The following is a 19013-nucleotide window of genomic DNA, read 5'->3' as shown; positions in this document are numbered from 1 at the left end:
GCAATGAGACAGTACGTAGTTGTAAATGCTTCGGATAGTTAATCTGTTGGTTGATGGCTCAGCTACTTGGAGCAACAAAAATGTATTAGGTGTGGCTAATATTTCATGGAGACAAATTTCTAATCCTTTTGCGTTATAAACTCTATTAGGATCCCTTTGTTGTTAAAAAGTTACTGTCAAGCAACTTTTATTTGTCTTAGGATTTTAGCTGATAAATACTTGTGATTATGGTCAAAATATCACATTCGTGCGTGGCAAATAAAAGTATGCAATGTTGACTAATTACCTTAAAAAAGAAACATGACGCGGTTAATAAAACTTATGGTTAACACTTCATACTTGTAAGTTTTATATATCAAATTAATTTTCAATTATTTTCTCAAGCTGGATATCTAGAAAACTATAAGAGTGTTGACTTACTTACATATTATTTTATTAGATATTATAAATATTATAATTATAATTATATAAAATAAAATACATATAACATATATATAGACACAACACTTGAACACTTACAATTTATTTATTATGGACAGCTTGAACAAGTTAATTTTGTTGTACACTTAGTTCTTTCTTATATATACATGCACTTGAACCTATTCAACACGTACTTATAAACATCTCACATTAATTTGCCATCAACATATTAAAACAGCCGAAAAATGGGAAACACGATAGTGGTGTTAACCCCTGTAGTTCACGGGCTCGTAAAACTAGCAGGGTTAACACCGCAAACTATGGAAATAGAGCTTGGAACCCTGATGAATATCTGGGTTCCAAAAGAAACCGTCACCAAAAATGATGACGGAGATTTTGTTTATGTACCACCAAACAAGCCCGCGGTACTACTTCTTCATTCATTCGGGTTAGATGGTATTTTCACATGGTTTTTACAAGTTTTGGCCTTAACCAAGGATTATTCGGTTTACGTGCCCTATTTTTTGTTCTTCGGTGGTTCAATCACCGATAGTACTGAAAGGTCGGCTAGTTTTCAAGCGAGGTTTGTGGCTAAAGGGTTGGAGAAGTTGCGCGTTGAGAAAGTGACATTGGTAGGGTTAAGTTATGGTGGGATGGTTGGGTTCAAGATGGCTAAAATGTACCCGAAATTGGTCAAGTCTATGGTCATGTCTGCAACCGTTATTGAGTTAACTGAATCTATTAGCCGTGATTCATATAAACGACTTGGTATCACAAAATGGTCGGATCTTTTGATGCCCGAAACAGTAGATGGGTTGAAATATTTGTTTTGTGCTGCATTTTATAATTTCCCATGGCTTCCTGATTTTGTTTACCGAGACATTCTTGAGGTACTCTCAAATTTTAGAATTGATAAAAGATAAATTAATTATATTGTCGAGTACTTACGGCCAAGGTTGAAAAAGATGCGAGACGGGGTCGGACGGTAGGGACCTTAAAGCGTCGTAATAGAAAAAATGGAGTCGAAACGGATGCTGACCAACATTGACTTTTTATATATATTATTTCAAACTTAAACATTTCAAAGTATACACGGATATTTGCCTCTAATTTGAAGTATTTATGTTTGGAATGTTTATTTTTGAAATTTATTCAGAAAGTCAACTTTGGTCAATCTCCGTCTCGGCCCCATCTCGACCGTCTCGGCCCCATCTCGACCGTCTCGGCCCCATCTCGACCGTCTCGGCCTTCTTTATACCGTTGTTGACCATCTTTTTGGCGTTGTTGACCGTTTTTCAAGCGTCTACCTTTTTTAACCGGTTCTAGGTCCGTTGCAACGGTAACATGGTAAAATCGTTGCGACACCCGTCTCGACCGGTTTTTACAACATTGCTTACATCCCATTACAAGTTATAACTGTCATATTTTGACATTTAAAAGTTTCTTTTATTTGATTTTGGCTTAAAATATTTTTATTTATGTTACAATATTTGTAGACGATGTATACAAATCTCAAACAAAGAAACGAACTGTTGGAAGCTTTAGTTGTTCCAGACAATGATGCAAGTGATACTCACTTTTCTCAGGTAGTGAGAATCTTTTTCCAATATATTTAGTCAAAATTTCATTGTTAAACATTGATTTCACAAACTTAATTTTTAAAAACAAATTATTGTAGATGATACATTTGTTGTGGGCGGAAGATGACGTTATCTTCACCCTTGATCTTGCGACGACTATGAAAAAGTAAGCCCGATATTTATTTGTAAAAAAGCTAGGTTTTAGGGGTGCATTTGTACGTCAATTTACATTTTATTTAATTTTAGATTAAAATTAGATTTTCTAGTTATGTTATTTTTCAATATAATTATATTATAGTTTTGTCGTTTTATTTACTACAGGCAATTGGGTGAAAATGCCACGTTGGATTCGATTAAGGACGCCGGGCATCTAGTACCGTTGGAAAAATCATCTGCGTATAACAAACGACTTAAATGTGTTCTTGAGCGAGGAACGAAATACCAACGAGCCGATCATAAATATTAATCAATGACATATATTTGTAACGTTCAAGTGAGTTTATTCTAATATGTATTCACCTTTATGCGCTGCTAGTTTTACGAGGCCATGAACTAGAGGGGTTTTCATCACCAATAATGTTCTCTCTTTTTCTACGTGTATCGATTTTTTTCCAAAAAAACAATAACATTGACGGCTAATAAAATCAAGTAAAACCAATATAGCGAATTCAAACAAGGCTAACAAGCAACAACAAGACCTAACCTAAACAAAATGAGTTTTTTTCATGTTCACAATGTTCGAACATGAGTTTGTTCCAACCATGTTCTAACCTATAAAGGTGTATTTAATTTGCAATGATTTATATTTCAATTCAATCTTTGTGTTCTAATTGTTCAAAGGTTATTATGTGTAAAAGGGTCTAACTAAATGTAAACAATAAATCGATTATCATTTGTAACACTCAAAATCTTCTCATACTTTTTTCTTTAATTTAAATTAACATTTTTCGTAGAAAATTAAATCTTCTGAAATCCAGCGTCAATTTCAGTTTTTATGTATTATTTTCGAATCAATCAATATTAATATAATTATTATATTTAATTCACTAATTTTCCTTTAGCCCTACCGATAATGTATGGGAAATAACTGATTAAAAGAATTGTTATAGTTGAAGTTACACAAAAAAGTGAGTGCCTACCAACTCCCGAGTTAGGTAACGATTTCATTCATATAGTTTTGATAATATAGTTTTGATAATCTTGAATCAACATATTATCTGTCTATTGCCCGTTGTAATGGTATTTTGAATTTGATTCTATTAATAATATTATATTAGTACTTTTCAATTGTAAGATTTAAGTTTACTATTTAAATTATGAATATGTGATATTAGAAAACTTTGTTTTTTTATTTTAATTTATTTTTCTTTCTCGTTGAATCTTACTGAAAGCAACCGCTAATCTAGATCAATTAATTTAATATTATTTTTCTTGATTGAAAGTAACCGTAATAATATTTTTTTTTTCCAAAATTAGATTGTGATCATATTATATATAAGTTGAACTTGATTGAAGTTGCGATACACATTGGTTTGTTTGCTCTAACTGGCAAGCTTACAGTTCTCAAAACTTCTAGCACAATTGTTGTTTGTACTTTACCTTAATTGTTTTTGTTACTCGGCTCCAATATACCTTTTTTTTTTTTTTTTTTTTTTTTTGAAAAGCAACTAATTTTATTGATGTATAAAATGATATATACGTACATATAGTGTGCATGACACTATGACCCACAAGTATTTATAATATGTATGCCTAGTACCATGCACTCACACATCTTACATTTACATTTTTTTTTATTTTCTGAAAACCTCTTACATTTACATTTTAGCCTTTAAAAACAACATTCAACTGAAATAAACCGCTAGCAAAAATTTTAAAATTTTTGATCTCACAGCAACAGACATTTCAAAAAAATCTTGAGTTTGAGCCATTGGTACCATTGGTAGTAGCAATAGTTATATTATGTATCCTATTATGACACGTGTCATAATCAAGTTAGTTTGGTTGTTAGTAGTTAATGGCTATGATTAGTTGAAGTTACAAGTTGTAATTGTTGGGATCATCAGATTTCAATAATAAAATTTTAAATTTTGTTTCTTTCTCTCTTTTCTTTCAATTAAGGATTTGGCTATCTCGAATAAGCCATACCATTTTGGTGCTTTCATTGTTATTACTCCAGTTACAAATTTCGGCAACAATGGCGGAATCATCCTCGAATCAAACTGAATTGCTTAAACGATTAACCGATCGAATTATTCAAGCTTTGCAGCCGTTGATTCTGTGTCGCAACACCCGTACTAAAGACTGATTCTACAAACTTTAGCCGACCACCATAGGATAATGTTCTTGCTTTCTTAACCAAGAGTTTCTTATGAAATTTTTCATAGATCGGCTGCTATTTGTAGTGACCCGAACTTTTCCATGATTATATATTAAATGAAAACTATATTTGCATGATTAAATGTTTCCAACATGTTAAGCAATCAAACTTGTTAAGACTTGATTAATTGAAATGAGTTTCATGTAGACAATTGACCACCCAAGTTGACTGGCGATTCACGAACGTTAAAAACTTGTAAAAACTACATGATGATATATATATGGATATATATATGGTTAACATGAGATTATGATAAGTAAGTATCTTACTAAGTGTATTAACAATGAGTGATATACATAAAGATGAGATTATTGAATTAAGAAACTCGAAACGATATATATAACGATTATCGTTATAACAACGTCTTACTAAATACATATGAATCATATTAAGATATAGATACACTATGTTTAACATGATAAAATGATAATTAAGTATATCATTAAGTGTGTTAACAATGAACTACATATGTAAAAATAAGACTACTAACTTAAGGATTTCGAAACGAGACATATATGTAACGATTATCGTTGTAACGACATTTTAATGTATATATATGTATATCATATTAAGATATATTCATACATCATAATATCATGATAATGTAATAATTTAACATCTCATTAGATATAATAAACAATGGGTTAACAACATTAAATGAGATCGTTAACTTAAAGGTTTCAAAACAACAGTTACATGTAACGACTAACGATGACTTAACGACTCAGTTAAAATGTATATACATGTAGTGTATTAAGATGTATTTGTACACTTTTGAAAGACTTCAAGACACATATCAAAGTACTTCTACTTAACAAAAATGCTTACAATTACATCCTCATTCATTTTCATCAACAATTCTACTCGTATGCACCCGTATTCGTACTCGTACAATACACAGTTTCTAGATGTATATACTATTGGTATATACACTTCAATGATCAGCTCCTTAGCAGCCCATGTGAGTCATTAAACATGTGAGAACTATCATTTGGCAACTAGCATGAAATATCTCACAAAATTACAAAAAATATTATAAATCATTCATGAATTATTTACATGAAAACAAACTTACACATCCTTTATATCTAATCCATATACCAACGACCAAAAACACCTACAAACACTTTCATTCTTCAATTTTCTTCATATAATTGATCTCTCTCAAGTTTTATCTTCAAGTTCTAAGTGTTCTTCATAAATTCTATAAGTTCTAGTTTCATAAAATCAAGAATACTCTCTAGTTTACAAGTCTACTTCCAAGCTTTCTAATCCATTTCAAGTGATCATCAAATCTCAAGAAATATTTCTTATTTAGAGTAAGATATCCTTCTAATTCAAGGTAATACTCATATTCAAACTTTGGTTCAATTTCTATAACTATAACAATCTTATTTCGAGTGATAATCTTACTTGAACTTGTTTTCGTGTCATGATTCTACTTCAAGAACTTTCAATCCATCTAAGAATCCTTTGAAGCTAGATCAATTTTTGTCACTTCCACTAGGTTTACCTACTAAACTTGAGGTAGTAATGATGTTTTTAACATCATTCGATTCATATATATAAAACTATCTTATTCAAAGATTTGAACATGTAATCACTAGAACATAGTTTAGTTAATTCTAAACTTGTTCGCAAATAAAGTTAATCCTTCTAACTTGACTTTTAAAATTAACTAAACACATGTTCTATATCTATATGATATGCTAACTTAATGATTTAAAACCCGAAAACACAAAAAATACCGTAAAACCGGACATACGCCGTTGTAGTAACACCGCGGGCTGTTTTGGGTTTGATAATGAAAGACTATGATAAACTTTGATTTAAAAGTTTTTCTTCTAGAAAAATGATTTTTCTTATGAACATGAAACTATATCCAAAAATCATGGTTAAACTCAAAGTGGAAGTATGTTTTTCAAAATGGTCATCAAGATGTCGTTCTTTCGACGGAAATGACTACCTCTTTAAAAAATGACTTGTAACCTGTATTTTCTACTAAAAACTTATACTTTTTCTGTTTAGTTTCATGAATTTCAGTTCATTATGAAACCATAGCAACTTGAATCACTCAAAACGGATTTGAAACGAAGAAATGACGGGTAAAACAAAATTGGATAAATTTGCTAGTTTTAGCTACGAAAATTTTGTAACAAATTTAGACTAAACATATCCTAACTAATTTATATTGTATTATACATATTATGTAATCTTGGGGTACCATGGACACGTATACAATGTTTTGACATATCATATCGACCCATCTATATATATATATATTTCGGAACAATCATAGACACTCTATATGCAGTAATGCTTGAGTTAGCTATACAGGGTTGAGGTTGATTCCAAAATAATATATATACTTTGAGTTGTGATCTAGCCTGAGACTTTTATACACTGGGTCGTGGATTGATTCGAGATAATATATATTGATTTATTTCTGTACATCTAACTGTGAACAACTAGTTGTAGATTACTAACGTTGGACTGCTAACTTAACAAACTTAAATCGTTAAAACGTAATAAAAAATGTTGTGAATATATTTCGATCATACTTTGATATATATGTATACATTTGTTATAGGTTCGTGAATCAACCCGTGGCCAAGTCTTACTTTTCGACGAAGTAAAACTCTGTGAAAGTGAGTTATAGTCACACTTTTAAAATCTAATATTTTTGGGATGAGAATACATGCAGTTTTATAAATGTTTTACAAAATAGACACAAGTACGTGAAACTACATTCTATGGTTGAATTTATTAAATCGAATATGCCCCTTTTTAGTCTGGTAATCTAAGAATTAGGGAACAGACACCCTAATTGACGCGAATCCTAAAGATAGATCTATGGGCACTAACAAGCCCCAGTCAGAGAATTTGAACTGCTTTAGTACTTCGATTTTATCATGTCCGAAGGGAGTTCCGGAATGATGGGGATATTCTATATGCATCTTGTTAATGTCGGTTACCAGGTGTTCACCATATGAATGATTTTTATCTCTATGTATGGGATGATGTTTATGAAAAATGGAAATATGAAATCTTGTGGTCTATTATTACGATTTGATAAATATATAGGTTAAACCTATAACTCACCAACATTTTTGTTGACGTTTAAAGCATGTTTATTCTCAGGTGATTATTAAGAGCTTCCGCTGTTGCATGCTAATTTATGGACAAGAGTTGGAGTCAGCATGCTTGTATAATATTGTTTAAAAACTGCATTCGAAGATTTAAATTGATGTGTAATATTATTGTAAACCATTATGTAACAATCGTGTGAAAATGCTATATTTTAGATTATCATTATTTGATAATCGTCGTAATATTTTTAAACCTTTATCGATTAAATAAAGGTTATGGTTTGTTTTAAAATCGAATGCAGTCTTTGAAAAACGTCTCATATAGAGGTCAAAACCTCGCAACAAAATCAATTAATATGGAACGTTTATAATCAATATGAACGGGACATTTCAGTTGGTATCCGAGCGTTGGTCTTAGAGAACCAGAAATTTGCATTAGTGTGTCTAACCGAATTTGTTAGGATGCATTAGTGAGTATGGACTTCAACCATGTTTTCTTTAAAAACGATTGCTTAACATTTTTTTGTTGGAAACTATATATTATTAACATGTAAATATTATGTGATATATTAATTTCTTAACGTGTTTGATATTGTGTGATAGATGTCTACCTCTAATACAAATTCCATCGACTCACCTAATAATAATGAAGAGTCGAATATATATTGGGAAGATTCACAAATTCCCGAAGAGGAACCGGAAGAAGAGGAACCGGAAGAAGAGGAACCGGAAGAAGAGGAACCCTAAGAAGAAGAGGTTCCGGGGGTGAAAATATTAGAAACCACTGAAAAACAGATAAATAAAAGAAAATCCTCAACCAATGGACCAAAATTAATAATGGTCAATGGTGTTTCCGTCGAAGAAGCAAAATATTGGGTAGATTACCAATTTTCCGATGAATCAGATCCCGATGAGGATTCCGATGATGTTATAGAAATTACCCCGACACAATTTAAAAAGGAAAAAGAAAATAATAAGGGAAAAGGCATAAAAATAGAAAACCCGAGTCCAACCCTGATGACCTCTATGTTAACATGAAATGTCCCGATGAAAAATACCGTCAACACCCGTATTTCTTAAGTTTTAGCTATAACCCGGGAACATCTAAGCCATCGGGTCCTTCTAGAACATTTGTGAAAAGAACGGCTCGTATTAGGGGAGCACCATATATCCCTAGGAAATTAGTGAAACAAACCAAGTCCGAAGAAGAAGAAACAAGTGAGTCGGAATAAAGAGTTGTAATCATGCGGTGTAATATATGTAATATAAGTGTGCTTGTACTTTCATGTTGTATGTAAAAATTGCTTGTATTATTTGATAATTATCTTTTACGAATCTAATTCTCGTCCGTTTTACAGTATAAAAACACAATGGACGTTAAGAAAACCAAAAATTTTAGAAGACCTACCCGGGGACATGATTGATGAAATCTTGTCTAAAGTTGGTCAGAATTCGTCGGCACAATTATTTTTGGCAAAATTAGTTTGTAGAACATTTGAAGAACGTTCCAGGCACCCCTTAGTTTATAAAAGGCTTTCATTTGAAAGATGGGGTGAAAGGACCCGTTCATATACATTATAAACGATTCACAATAGTTGATTACATCGCGAGGTATTTGACCTCTATATGATACGTTTTACAAACATTGCATTCGTTTTTAAAAGACAAACTTTCTTTACATCAAAAATTGACGGCATGCATACCATTTCATATTACATCCAACTATAATTGACTTAATATTAATCTTGATGAACTCAACGACTCGAATGCAACGTCTTTCAAAGTATGTCTTGAATGACTCCAAGTAATATCCTTAAAATGAGCTAATGCACAGCGGAAGAATTCTTTAATACCTGAGAATAAACATGCTTTAAAGTGTCAACCAAAAGGTTGGTGAGTTCATTAGTTTATCATAATCCATCATTTCTGTAATAGTAATAGACCACAAGATTTCAGTTTCTATAAATATCCGTACACTCGCAAGTGTATAAAAGTATTCTATAAGTTGTAGGCACCCGGTAACAAGCTTTAACGTTCATGTTTTACCCTCTGAAGTACACCAGATCAGGTGTGTTTAAAATAACCTCGAAGTACTAAAGCATCCCATAGTCAGGATGGGTTTGTCAGACCCAATAGATCTATCTTTAGGATTCGCGCCTACCGTACATAGACAAGTAGTTTAATGTTACCAAGCTAAGGGTATATTTCTGGTTTAAACCCACATAGAATTAGTTTTAGTAATTGTGCCTTTTTCGTAAAACATTTATAAATCAGCGCATGTATTCTCAGCCCAAAAATATATATAAAAAGGGAGCAAATGAAACTCACAATACTGTATTTTGTAGCAATTATGTATATGACGGCACTGAACAAGTGCAGTGTTTGTCTCGGATTCACGAACCTATATTAAGTATATATATTTATATGTTGGTCAATATCTGTCTAACAATTTAGGTCAAGTTGTAGTGTATCACAATCCTAATGCTCGAGACCGACATGCAAAAGTCAACAAAAGTCAACTTGACCCAAAATGACTTCCAAAATCTATACATGTTTATTATATAACTTATATATAGTAGTTTTATATATTTAAATATATTTATCAGATCTTATTATACTAAATAATACAAGTCATTTATTAATAAATAAAAATTTATATTAAAATTCATTTATGATAAAAATATACTTTTATATATCTCAAATAATAAAATTTATAAAATTCACTTAATATCATAAAAATATAGTGGCATGTATTATTAATGTAATTACATTACGTGTGGTAAAAATATCTTTGTACGCATATTTATTTGATAAAATAATATTGATAATAATAATAATGATAAAAATAATAAAATGATAGTTTCAATAAAAATATTAATTTTTAGTAATAAAGATAATTTTAGTAATAACATCAACTGATAACAGTTATAATAATCGTTTTAATAATAATATTAAAATTAATGATAATTCAGTTGACCATATCTTTTAATCCATTCATCGAAACAACACGATTTCTAAATGAAAAGTTATTAATTTTTTTCTTCAGATTTTCAACGACATGCATATCATATAACTTATCTCAGTAGCATATGTATCAAATTCGTGATTTATCATAAACTATTTAACGACGAAACTAAGCATACAAACATGCATAATCATATATACTCGAGCACTAGTCAGGGATACACTATTAATATATAAAAGATAAGATATGAATGCTCACGTATCAATATTGTGCTACGAAATACTATTGACTACTCTTAAATTCTATATGATTAACTCAATACTTTTGGCTATTTTGAAGGAAATGGCACCGACGACTCGTCAGAACTTGAACATGAGTGAGGAAGACTTCCGTGTTTTCCTTGCTGCGAACATAGCTGCAGTACAGGTCACAATGCAAAATAACAACAATAACTCTGGTTCTAGCAGTGGAACTAATTCCACAAGAAATCGTGTAGGATGCTCCTACAAAGAATTCATTGCATGTAAACCTTTGGAATTCGATAGAACCGAGGGTCCAATCGGATTGAAACGGTGGACCGAAAAGGTTGAATCGGTGTTTGCTATAAGTAATTGTACTGAAGAAGATAAAGTAGAGTACGCTACGCATACATTCACAGGTACTGCGTTAACATGGTGGAATACCTATCTCGAGCAAGTGGGACAAGATGCTGCTTATACATTACCGTGGTCAACATTCAAACACCTGATGACTGAGCAGTACCGTCCTAGAAACGAGGTCAATAAGCTCAAAGTAGAGCTTAAAGGATTACGGACACAAGGATTCGACATTACCACCTACGAACGACGATTCACAGAGTTGTGCCTATTGTGTCCAAGAGCGTTCGAAGATGAAGAAGAGAAGATCGACGCGTTTGCGAAAGGTTTACCAGAAAGGATTCAAGAAGACGTGAGTTCACACAAACCCGCCTCCATACAAAAGGCAAGTCGAATGGCTCATAAACTCATAAATCAAATTGAGGAAAGAATTAAAGAACAGGCGGCCGAAGAAGCCAACACGAAACAAGTAAAGAGAAAGTGGGAAGAAACCAGTGACAAGGGTCACCAATACAACAATAACAATAATTACAACCACAATCGCAACAACTATCCCAACAACCGCAACATCAACCGCAACAACAACAAACGTCCCAACAACAACTACAACAATCGTCCCAACAATAATAACAATCGCAACAACAACCATTTCAATAACAACAAACAGCAGAAACAGCCATGCCAAAGGTGTGCAGAGTACCATCCGAATGTGTTCTGCACAACATTTTGCACCAAGTGTAAGAGAAATGGTCATAGCACGGCAAAGTGTGAGGTTTACGGACCGAAGAACAACATAATTAAAGGAACAAATAATGTCGGAACAAATAATGCTGCCGTAGTTTGTTATAAATGTGGAAAACTGGGCCACATTATTAGAAATTGCCTTAACCAAGGGAATACTAATGGGCAAGGCCACAGAAGAGTTTTCAATATTAATGCGGCAGAAGCGCAGGAAGACCCGGAGCTTGTTACGGGTACGTTTCGTATTGACAATACATCTTCTTATGTTTTATTTGATTTGGGTGCGAATAGAAGCTATATGAGTAGAGATTTTTGTACTAAATTAAGTTGTCCACTGACGCCTTTGGATAATAAATTTTTACTCGAATTACGAAACGGTAAATTAATTACAGCAGATAATAAATGTCGAAATCGAGAAATTAAACTGGTTAGCGAAACATTTAAGATTGATTTGATACCAGTAGAGTTAGGAAGTTTTGATGTGATAGTTGGCATGGACTGGTTGAAAAAGGAGAGAGCAGAGATCATATGTTACAAAAATGAAATTCGCATTGTACGAGAAAAAGGAAAACCCTTAATGGTGAACGGAGAAAAGAGCAACGCGAAGCTAAATCTTATTAGTAATTTGAAGGCGCAAAAGCTAATAAGGAAAGGTTGCTATGCTGTTTTAGCACATGTTGAGAAAGTACAAACCGAAGAAAAGATCATCAATGATGTTCCAGTCGCAAAAGAATTTCCCGATGTATTTATGAAAGAATTACCGGGACTACCTCCACACCGATCCATTGAATTTCAAATAGATCTTGTACCAGGAGCTGCACCAATAGCTCGTGCTCCATACAGACTCGCACCCAGTGAAATGAAGGAACTCCAAAGCCAATTACAAGAACTTTTAGAGCATGGTTTCATTCGACCAAACACATCACCGTGGGGAGATCCTGTTTTGTTTGTCAAAAAGAAGGATGGTACATTCAGGTTGTGTATCGACTACCGAGAGTTGAACAAAATTACCATCAAGAACCGTTATCCACTACCGTGAATCGACGACTTATTTGATCAACTACAAGGCTCGTCGGTTTATTCGAAGATCGATTTACGTTCTGGATATCACCAAATGCGGGTGAAGGAGGATGATATTCCGAAAACAGCATTTAGGACGCGTTACGGTCATTACGAGTTTATGGTTATGCCATTTGGTTTAACTAACGCACCAACTGTGTTCATGGACCTTATGAACCGAGTGTGTGGACCATATCTTGACAAGTTTGTCATTATTTTCATCGATGACATGCTTATCTACTCAAAGAATGATCAAGAGCACGAAGAACATTTGAGAAAAGTGCTAGAGTTGTTGAGAAAATAAAAACTGTACGCTAAGTTTTCAAAGTGTGCATTTTGGCTGGAAGAAGTTCAATTCCTCGGTCACATAGTGAACAAAGAAGGTATTCAGGTGGATCCGGCAAAGATTGAAACCGTTGAAAAATGGGAAACCCCAAAAACTCCGAAACACATATGCCAATTTTTAGGATTAGCTGGTTACTACAGAAGATTCATCCAAGATTTTTCCAAAATAGCAAAACCCTTGACTGCATTAACGCATAAAGGGAAGAAATTTGAATGGAAGGATGAACAAGAAAAAGCGTTTCAACTGTTGAAGAAAAAGTTAACTACGGCACCTATATTGTCATTGCCTGAAGGGAATGATGATTTTGTGATATATTGTGACGCCTCAAAGCAAGGTCTCGGTTGTGTATTAATGCAACGAACGAACGTAATTGCTTATGCATCTAGACAATTGAAGATTCACGAGCAGAATTATACGACGCATGATTTGGAATTAGGCGCGATTGTTTTTGCATTAAAGACTTGGAGGCACTACTTATATGGGGTCAAAAGTATTATATATACCGATCACAAAAGTCTCCAACACATATTTAATCAGAAACAACTGAACATGAGGCAGCGTAGGTGGATTGAGTTATTAAATGATTACGATTTCGAGATTCGTTACCATCCGGGGAAGGCGAATGTGGTAGCCGACGCTTTGAGTAGAAAGGACAGAGAACCTATACGGGTAAAAGCTATGAATATAATTATTCGCACTAACCTTACTACTCAAATAAAGGAGGCCCAACAGGGTGTTGTAAAAGAAGGGAATTTGAAGAATGAAATACCCAAAGGATCGGAGAAACACCTTAATATTCGAGAAGACGGAACCCGGTATAGAGCCGAAAGAATTTGGGTACCAAAGTTTGGAGATGTGAGAGAAATGGTACTTGGGGAAGCACATAAAATCAGATACTCGATACATCCTGGAGCGGGAAAGATGTACAAGGACCTCAAGAAACATTTTTGGTGGCTGGGTATGAAAGCCGATATTGCGAGATATGTAGGAGAATGTTTGACGTGTTCTAAGGTCAAAGCTGAACATCAGAAACCATCAGGTCTACTTCAACAACCTGAAATCGCAGAATGAAAATGGGAAAACATTACCATGGATTTCATTACTAAATTGCCAAGGGCTGCAAGTGGTTATGATACTATTTGGGTAATAGTCGATCGTCTCACCAAATCAGCACATTTTCTGCCAATGAGAGAAGATGACAAAATGGAGAAGTTGGCACGATTATACTTGAAAGAAGTTGTCTCCAGACATGGAATACCAATCTCTATTATCTCTGATAGGGATGGCAGATTTGTTTCAAGGTTTTGGCAGACATTACAGCAAGCATTAGGAACTCGTCTAGACATGAGTACTGCCTATCATCCACAGACTGATGGGTAGAGCGAAAGGATGATACAAACGCTTGAAGACATGCTACGAGCATGTGTTATTGATTTTGCAAATAGTTGAAATCGACACCTACCGTTAGCAGAGTTTTCCTACAACAACAGTTACCACTCGAGTATTGAGGTGGCACCGTTTAAGGCACTTTATGGTAGAAGGTGCAGGTCTCCAATTTGTTGGAGTGAAGTTGGGGATATACAAATTACGGGTCCGGATATAATTCAAGAAACTACCGAGAAGATCATTCAAATTCAACAACTGTTAAAAACCGCCCAAAGTCAACAAAAGAGCTATGCGGACATTAAAAGAAAAGATATAGAATTTGAAATTGGAGAGATGGTCATGCTTAAGGTTTCACCTTGGAAAGGTGTTGTTCAATTTGGTAAACGGGGGAAACTAAATCCAAGATACATCGGGCCATTCAAGATTATAGATCGTGTCGGACCAGTAGCTTACCGACTTGAGTTACCTTAACAACTCGCGGCTGTATATAACATTTTCCACGTCTCGAATTTGAAGAAATGTTTTGCTAAAAAGATCTCACTATTCCGCTAGACGAAATCCAAATCAATGAAAAACTTCAATTCATCGAAGAACCCGTCGAAATAATGGATCATGAGGTTAAAAGAATTAAGCAAAACAAGATACTAATTGTTAAGGTTCGATGGAATGCTCGTAGAGGACTCGAGTTCACCTGGGAACGTGAAGACCAGATAAAGAAGAAATACCCGCACTTATTTCCAGAAGATGCGTCAACACCTTCAACCGCTTAAAATTTCGGGACGAAATTTATTTAACGGGTAGGTACTGTAGTGACCCGAACTTTTCCATGATTATATATTAAATGAAAACTATATTTGCATGATTAAATATTTCCAACATGTTAAGCAATCAAACTTGTTAAGACTTGATTAATTGAAATGAGTTTCATGTAGACAATTGACCACCCAAGTTGACCGGCGATTCACGAATGTTAAAAACTTGTAAAAACTACATGATGATATATATATGGATATATATATATATATGGTTAACATGAGATTATGATAAGTAAGTATCTTACTAAGTGTATTAACAATGAGTGATATACATAAAGATGAGATTATTGAATTAAGAAACTCGAAACGATATATATAACGATTATCGTTATAACAACGTCTTACTAAATACATATGAATCATATTAAGATATAGATACACTATGTTTAACATGATAAAATGATAATTAAGTATATCATTAAGTGTGTTAACAATGAACTACATATGTAAAAACAAGACTACTAACTTAAGGATTTCGAAACGAGACATATATGTAACGATTATCGTTGTAACGACATTTTAATGTATATATATGTATATCATATTAAGATATATTCATACATCATAATATCATGATAATGTAATAATTTAACATCTCATTAGATATAATAAACAATGGGTTAACAACATTAAATGAGATCATTAACTTAAAGGTTTCAAAACAACACTTACATGTAACGACTAACGCTGACTTAACGACTCAGTTAAAATGTATATACATGTAGTGTATTAATATATATTTGTACACTTTTGAAAGACTTCAAGACACATATCAAAGTACTTCTACTTAATAAAAATGCTTACAATTACATCCTCATTCATTTTCATCAACAATTCTACTCGTATGCACCCGTATTCGTACTCGTACAATACACAGCTTCTAGATGTATATACTATTGGTATATACACTTCAATGATCAGCTCCTTAGCAACCCATGTGAGTCATTAAATATGTGGGAACCATCATTTGGCAACTAGCATAAAATATCTCACAAAATTACAAAAAATATTATAAATCATTCATGAATTATTTACATGAAAACAAACTTACACATCCTTTATATCTAATCCATATATCAACGACTAAAAACACCTACAAACACTTTCATTCTTCAATTTTCTTCATCTAATTGATCTCTCTCAAGTTTTATCTTCAAGTTCTAAGTGTTCTTCATAAATTCTATAAGTTCTAGTTTCATAAAATCAAGAATACTCTCAAGTTTACAAGTCTACTTCCAAGATTTCTAATCCATTTCAAGTGATCATCCAATCTCAAGAAATATTTCTTATTTAGAGTAAGATATCCTTCTAATTCAAGGTAATAATCATATTCAAACTTTGGTTCAATTTCTATAACTATAACAATCTTATTTCGAGTGATAACCTTACTTGAACTTGTTTTCGTGTCATGATTCTACTTCAAGAACTTTCAAGCCATCCAAGAATCCTTTGAAGTTAGATCAATTTTTGTCACTTCCAGTAGGTTTACCTACTAAACTTGAGGTAGTAATGATGTTCATAACATCATTCGATTCATATATATAAAATTATCTTATTCGAAGATTTGAACATGTAATCACTAGAACATAGTTAGTTAATTCTAAACTTGTTCACAAATAAAGTTAATCCTTCTAACTTGACTTTTAAAATCAACTAAACACATGTTCTATATCTATATGATATGCTAACTTAATGATTTAAAACCTGGAAACACGAAAAACACCGTAAAACCGGACATACGCCTTTGTAGTAACACCACGGGCACTTCAGCCATCTTTTCAACATTCAATGCAGTAATCGGCCATCAATGGAAAATTTGAATTACCCGGTCATTTCAGAATTTCAGAAGGAAGAGTTAGAATTTTGGTTTTCAGAAAGTGAAGTCCTAGAGTCATTGAAAGCATGTGCGAATAATAAGGCGCCAGGACCGGATGGTTTCAATATACGTTTCTTTAAGAAACATTGATATACAATTAAAGATGATCTCATGAATGCAATTCAGTGGTTTTGGGAAACGGGTGAAATTTCAAAAGGATGTAACGCTTCCTTTATTACCTTGATCCCTAAATCAAAAAGACCCACTTAGCTTAAATGATTACCGACCCATTAGTCTTATCGAAAGCTTCTACAAGATTATCTCGAAGGTTCTCTCGGATAGGCTTCGTAAGGTCACACCTAACGTAGTAGGAGCTGAGTAAAGTGCGTTCTTAAAGGGTCGTTATATACTTGATGGGGTTCTCATTGCGAATGAAACCATAGATTTCATTAAACGGGGACGTAAGAAAGGCCTTATTTTCAAAGTCAATTTTGAAAAGGCTTTTTTGATTCGCTTAATTGGGATTTCTTGTTGGAGGTGATGAAAAGCATGGGGTTCGGGGTGAAATGGTGCAAATGGATATTATCGTGTCTAACCTCGGCTACCATTTCTATTCTAGTAAATGGTTCTCCTACGAATGAGTTCACAATGGGTAGAGGTGTTAGGTGATAATGCTAAAAATGAACATATATTTCATAGCATTATCCCTCAAGAAATACAAGCTTTTAGTTGCAATTGTTCTATTTACAAGTGATATTCGTTTAAATAATAAAAGGTGAAAAAAAGACAGATTCGACGAATTAAAGACGCAAACGACCAAAAAGCTCAAAAGTACAAAGTACAATCCAAGAGGTTCAAATTATTGATGAGAAACGTCTCAAAATTACAAGAGTACAAGACGCAAAACGCAAAGTACAAGATTTTTAATATTACGAAAGGACGTTCAAAAATCCGGAACCGGGACCAGAGTCAACTCTCAACGCTCGACGCAACGGACTAAAAATTACAAGTCAACTATGCACATGAATATAATATAATATATAATTAATTCTTAAAATTATATATATATATATATATATATATATATATATATATATATATATATATATATATATATATATATATATATATATATATATATATATATATATATATTATATTATATAATAAACCGTCGGCAAATAAACAAACAAAAGCATGTGAGCTGTAAAAAGTCACCATGTGATCGCATGGCCGGAAGGCACAAATGCCATGCAATCGCATGAAGCCAAATGTCTGGCCACATCTATAAATTTTGCATTTTTCAGCCCAATATCTACACCTTTTTCTCTCTATCTCTCAACGTAATATATATATATATATATATATATATATATATATATATATATATATATATATATATATATATATATATAATTATAATTTTAATTTTAATTTAATAATAATAAGGGTATGTTAGCGAATGTTGTAAGTGTGTAAGTCGAAATTCTGTCCGAGTAACGCTACGCTATTATTAATCATTGTAAATTATGTTCAACCTTTTTAAATTAATGTCTCGTAGCTAAGTTATTATTATGCTTATTTAATGCCGAAGTAATCGTGATGTTGGGCTAAATATTAAAATTGGGTAATTGGGCTTTGTACCATAATTGGGGTTTGGACAAAAGAACGACACTTGTGGAAATTAGACTATGGGCTATTAATCGGCTTTATATTTGTTTAATTAAATGATAGTTTGTAAATTTAATATAAAGATTTACAATTGGATGTACCTATAAATAACCATATACACTCAATCGGACACGATGGGCGGGATATTT

At 32.9% G+C, this 19013-nt stretch overlaps 1 protein-coding gene across 1 annotated transcript; it reads left to right on the top strand.

The window, feature by feature from the left end:
* Positions 1-665: 665 nt before the first annotated feature.
* Positions 666-2466, top strand: LOC139848788 (uncharacterized). The gene is made up of 4 exons (XM_071838483.1): positions 666-1310; positions 1917-2006; positions 2099-2166; positions 2322-2466. The coding sequence occupies exons 1-4, from the start codon at positions 666-668 to the stop codon at positions 2464-2466; spliced, it is 948 nt and encodes a 315-aa protein (XP_071694584.1).
* The last annotated feature ends 16547 nt before the right edge of the window (positions 2467-19013 follow it).

The sequence above is a fragment of the Rutidosis leptorrhynchoides genome, chromosome 5 (genome assembly GCF_046630445.1).
Source record: "Rutidosis leptorrhynchoides isolate AG116_Rl617_1_P2 chromosome 5, CSIRO_AGI_Rlap_v1, whole genome shotgun sequence".
Lineage (NCBI taxonomy): Eukaryota > Viridiplantae > Streptophyta > Magnoliopsida > Asterales > Asteraceae > Rutidosis > Rutidosis leptorrhynchoides.
The sequence above is the reverse complement of the archived record's forward strand: the minus strand, read 5'-3'. Positions and strand labels throughout refer to the sequence as shown.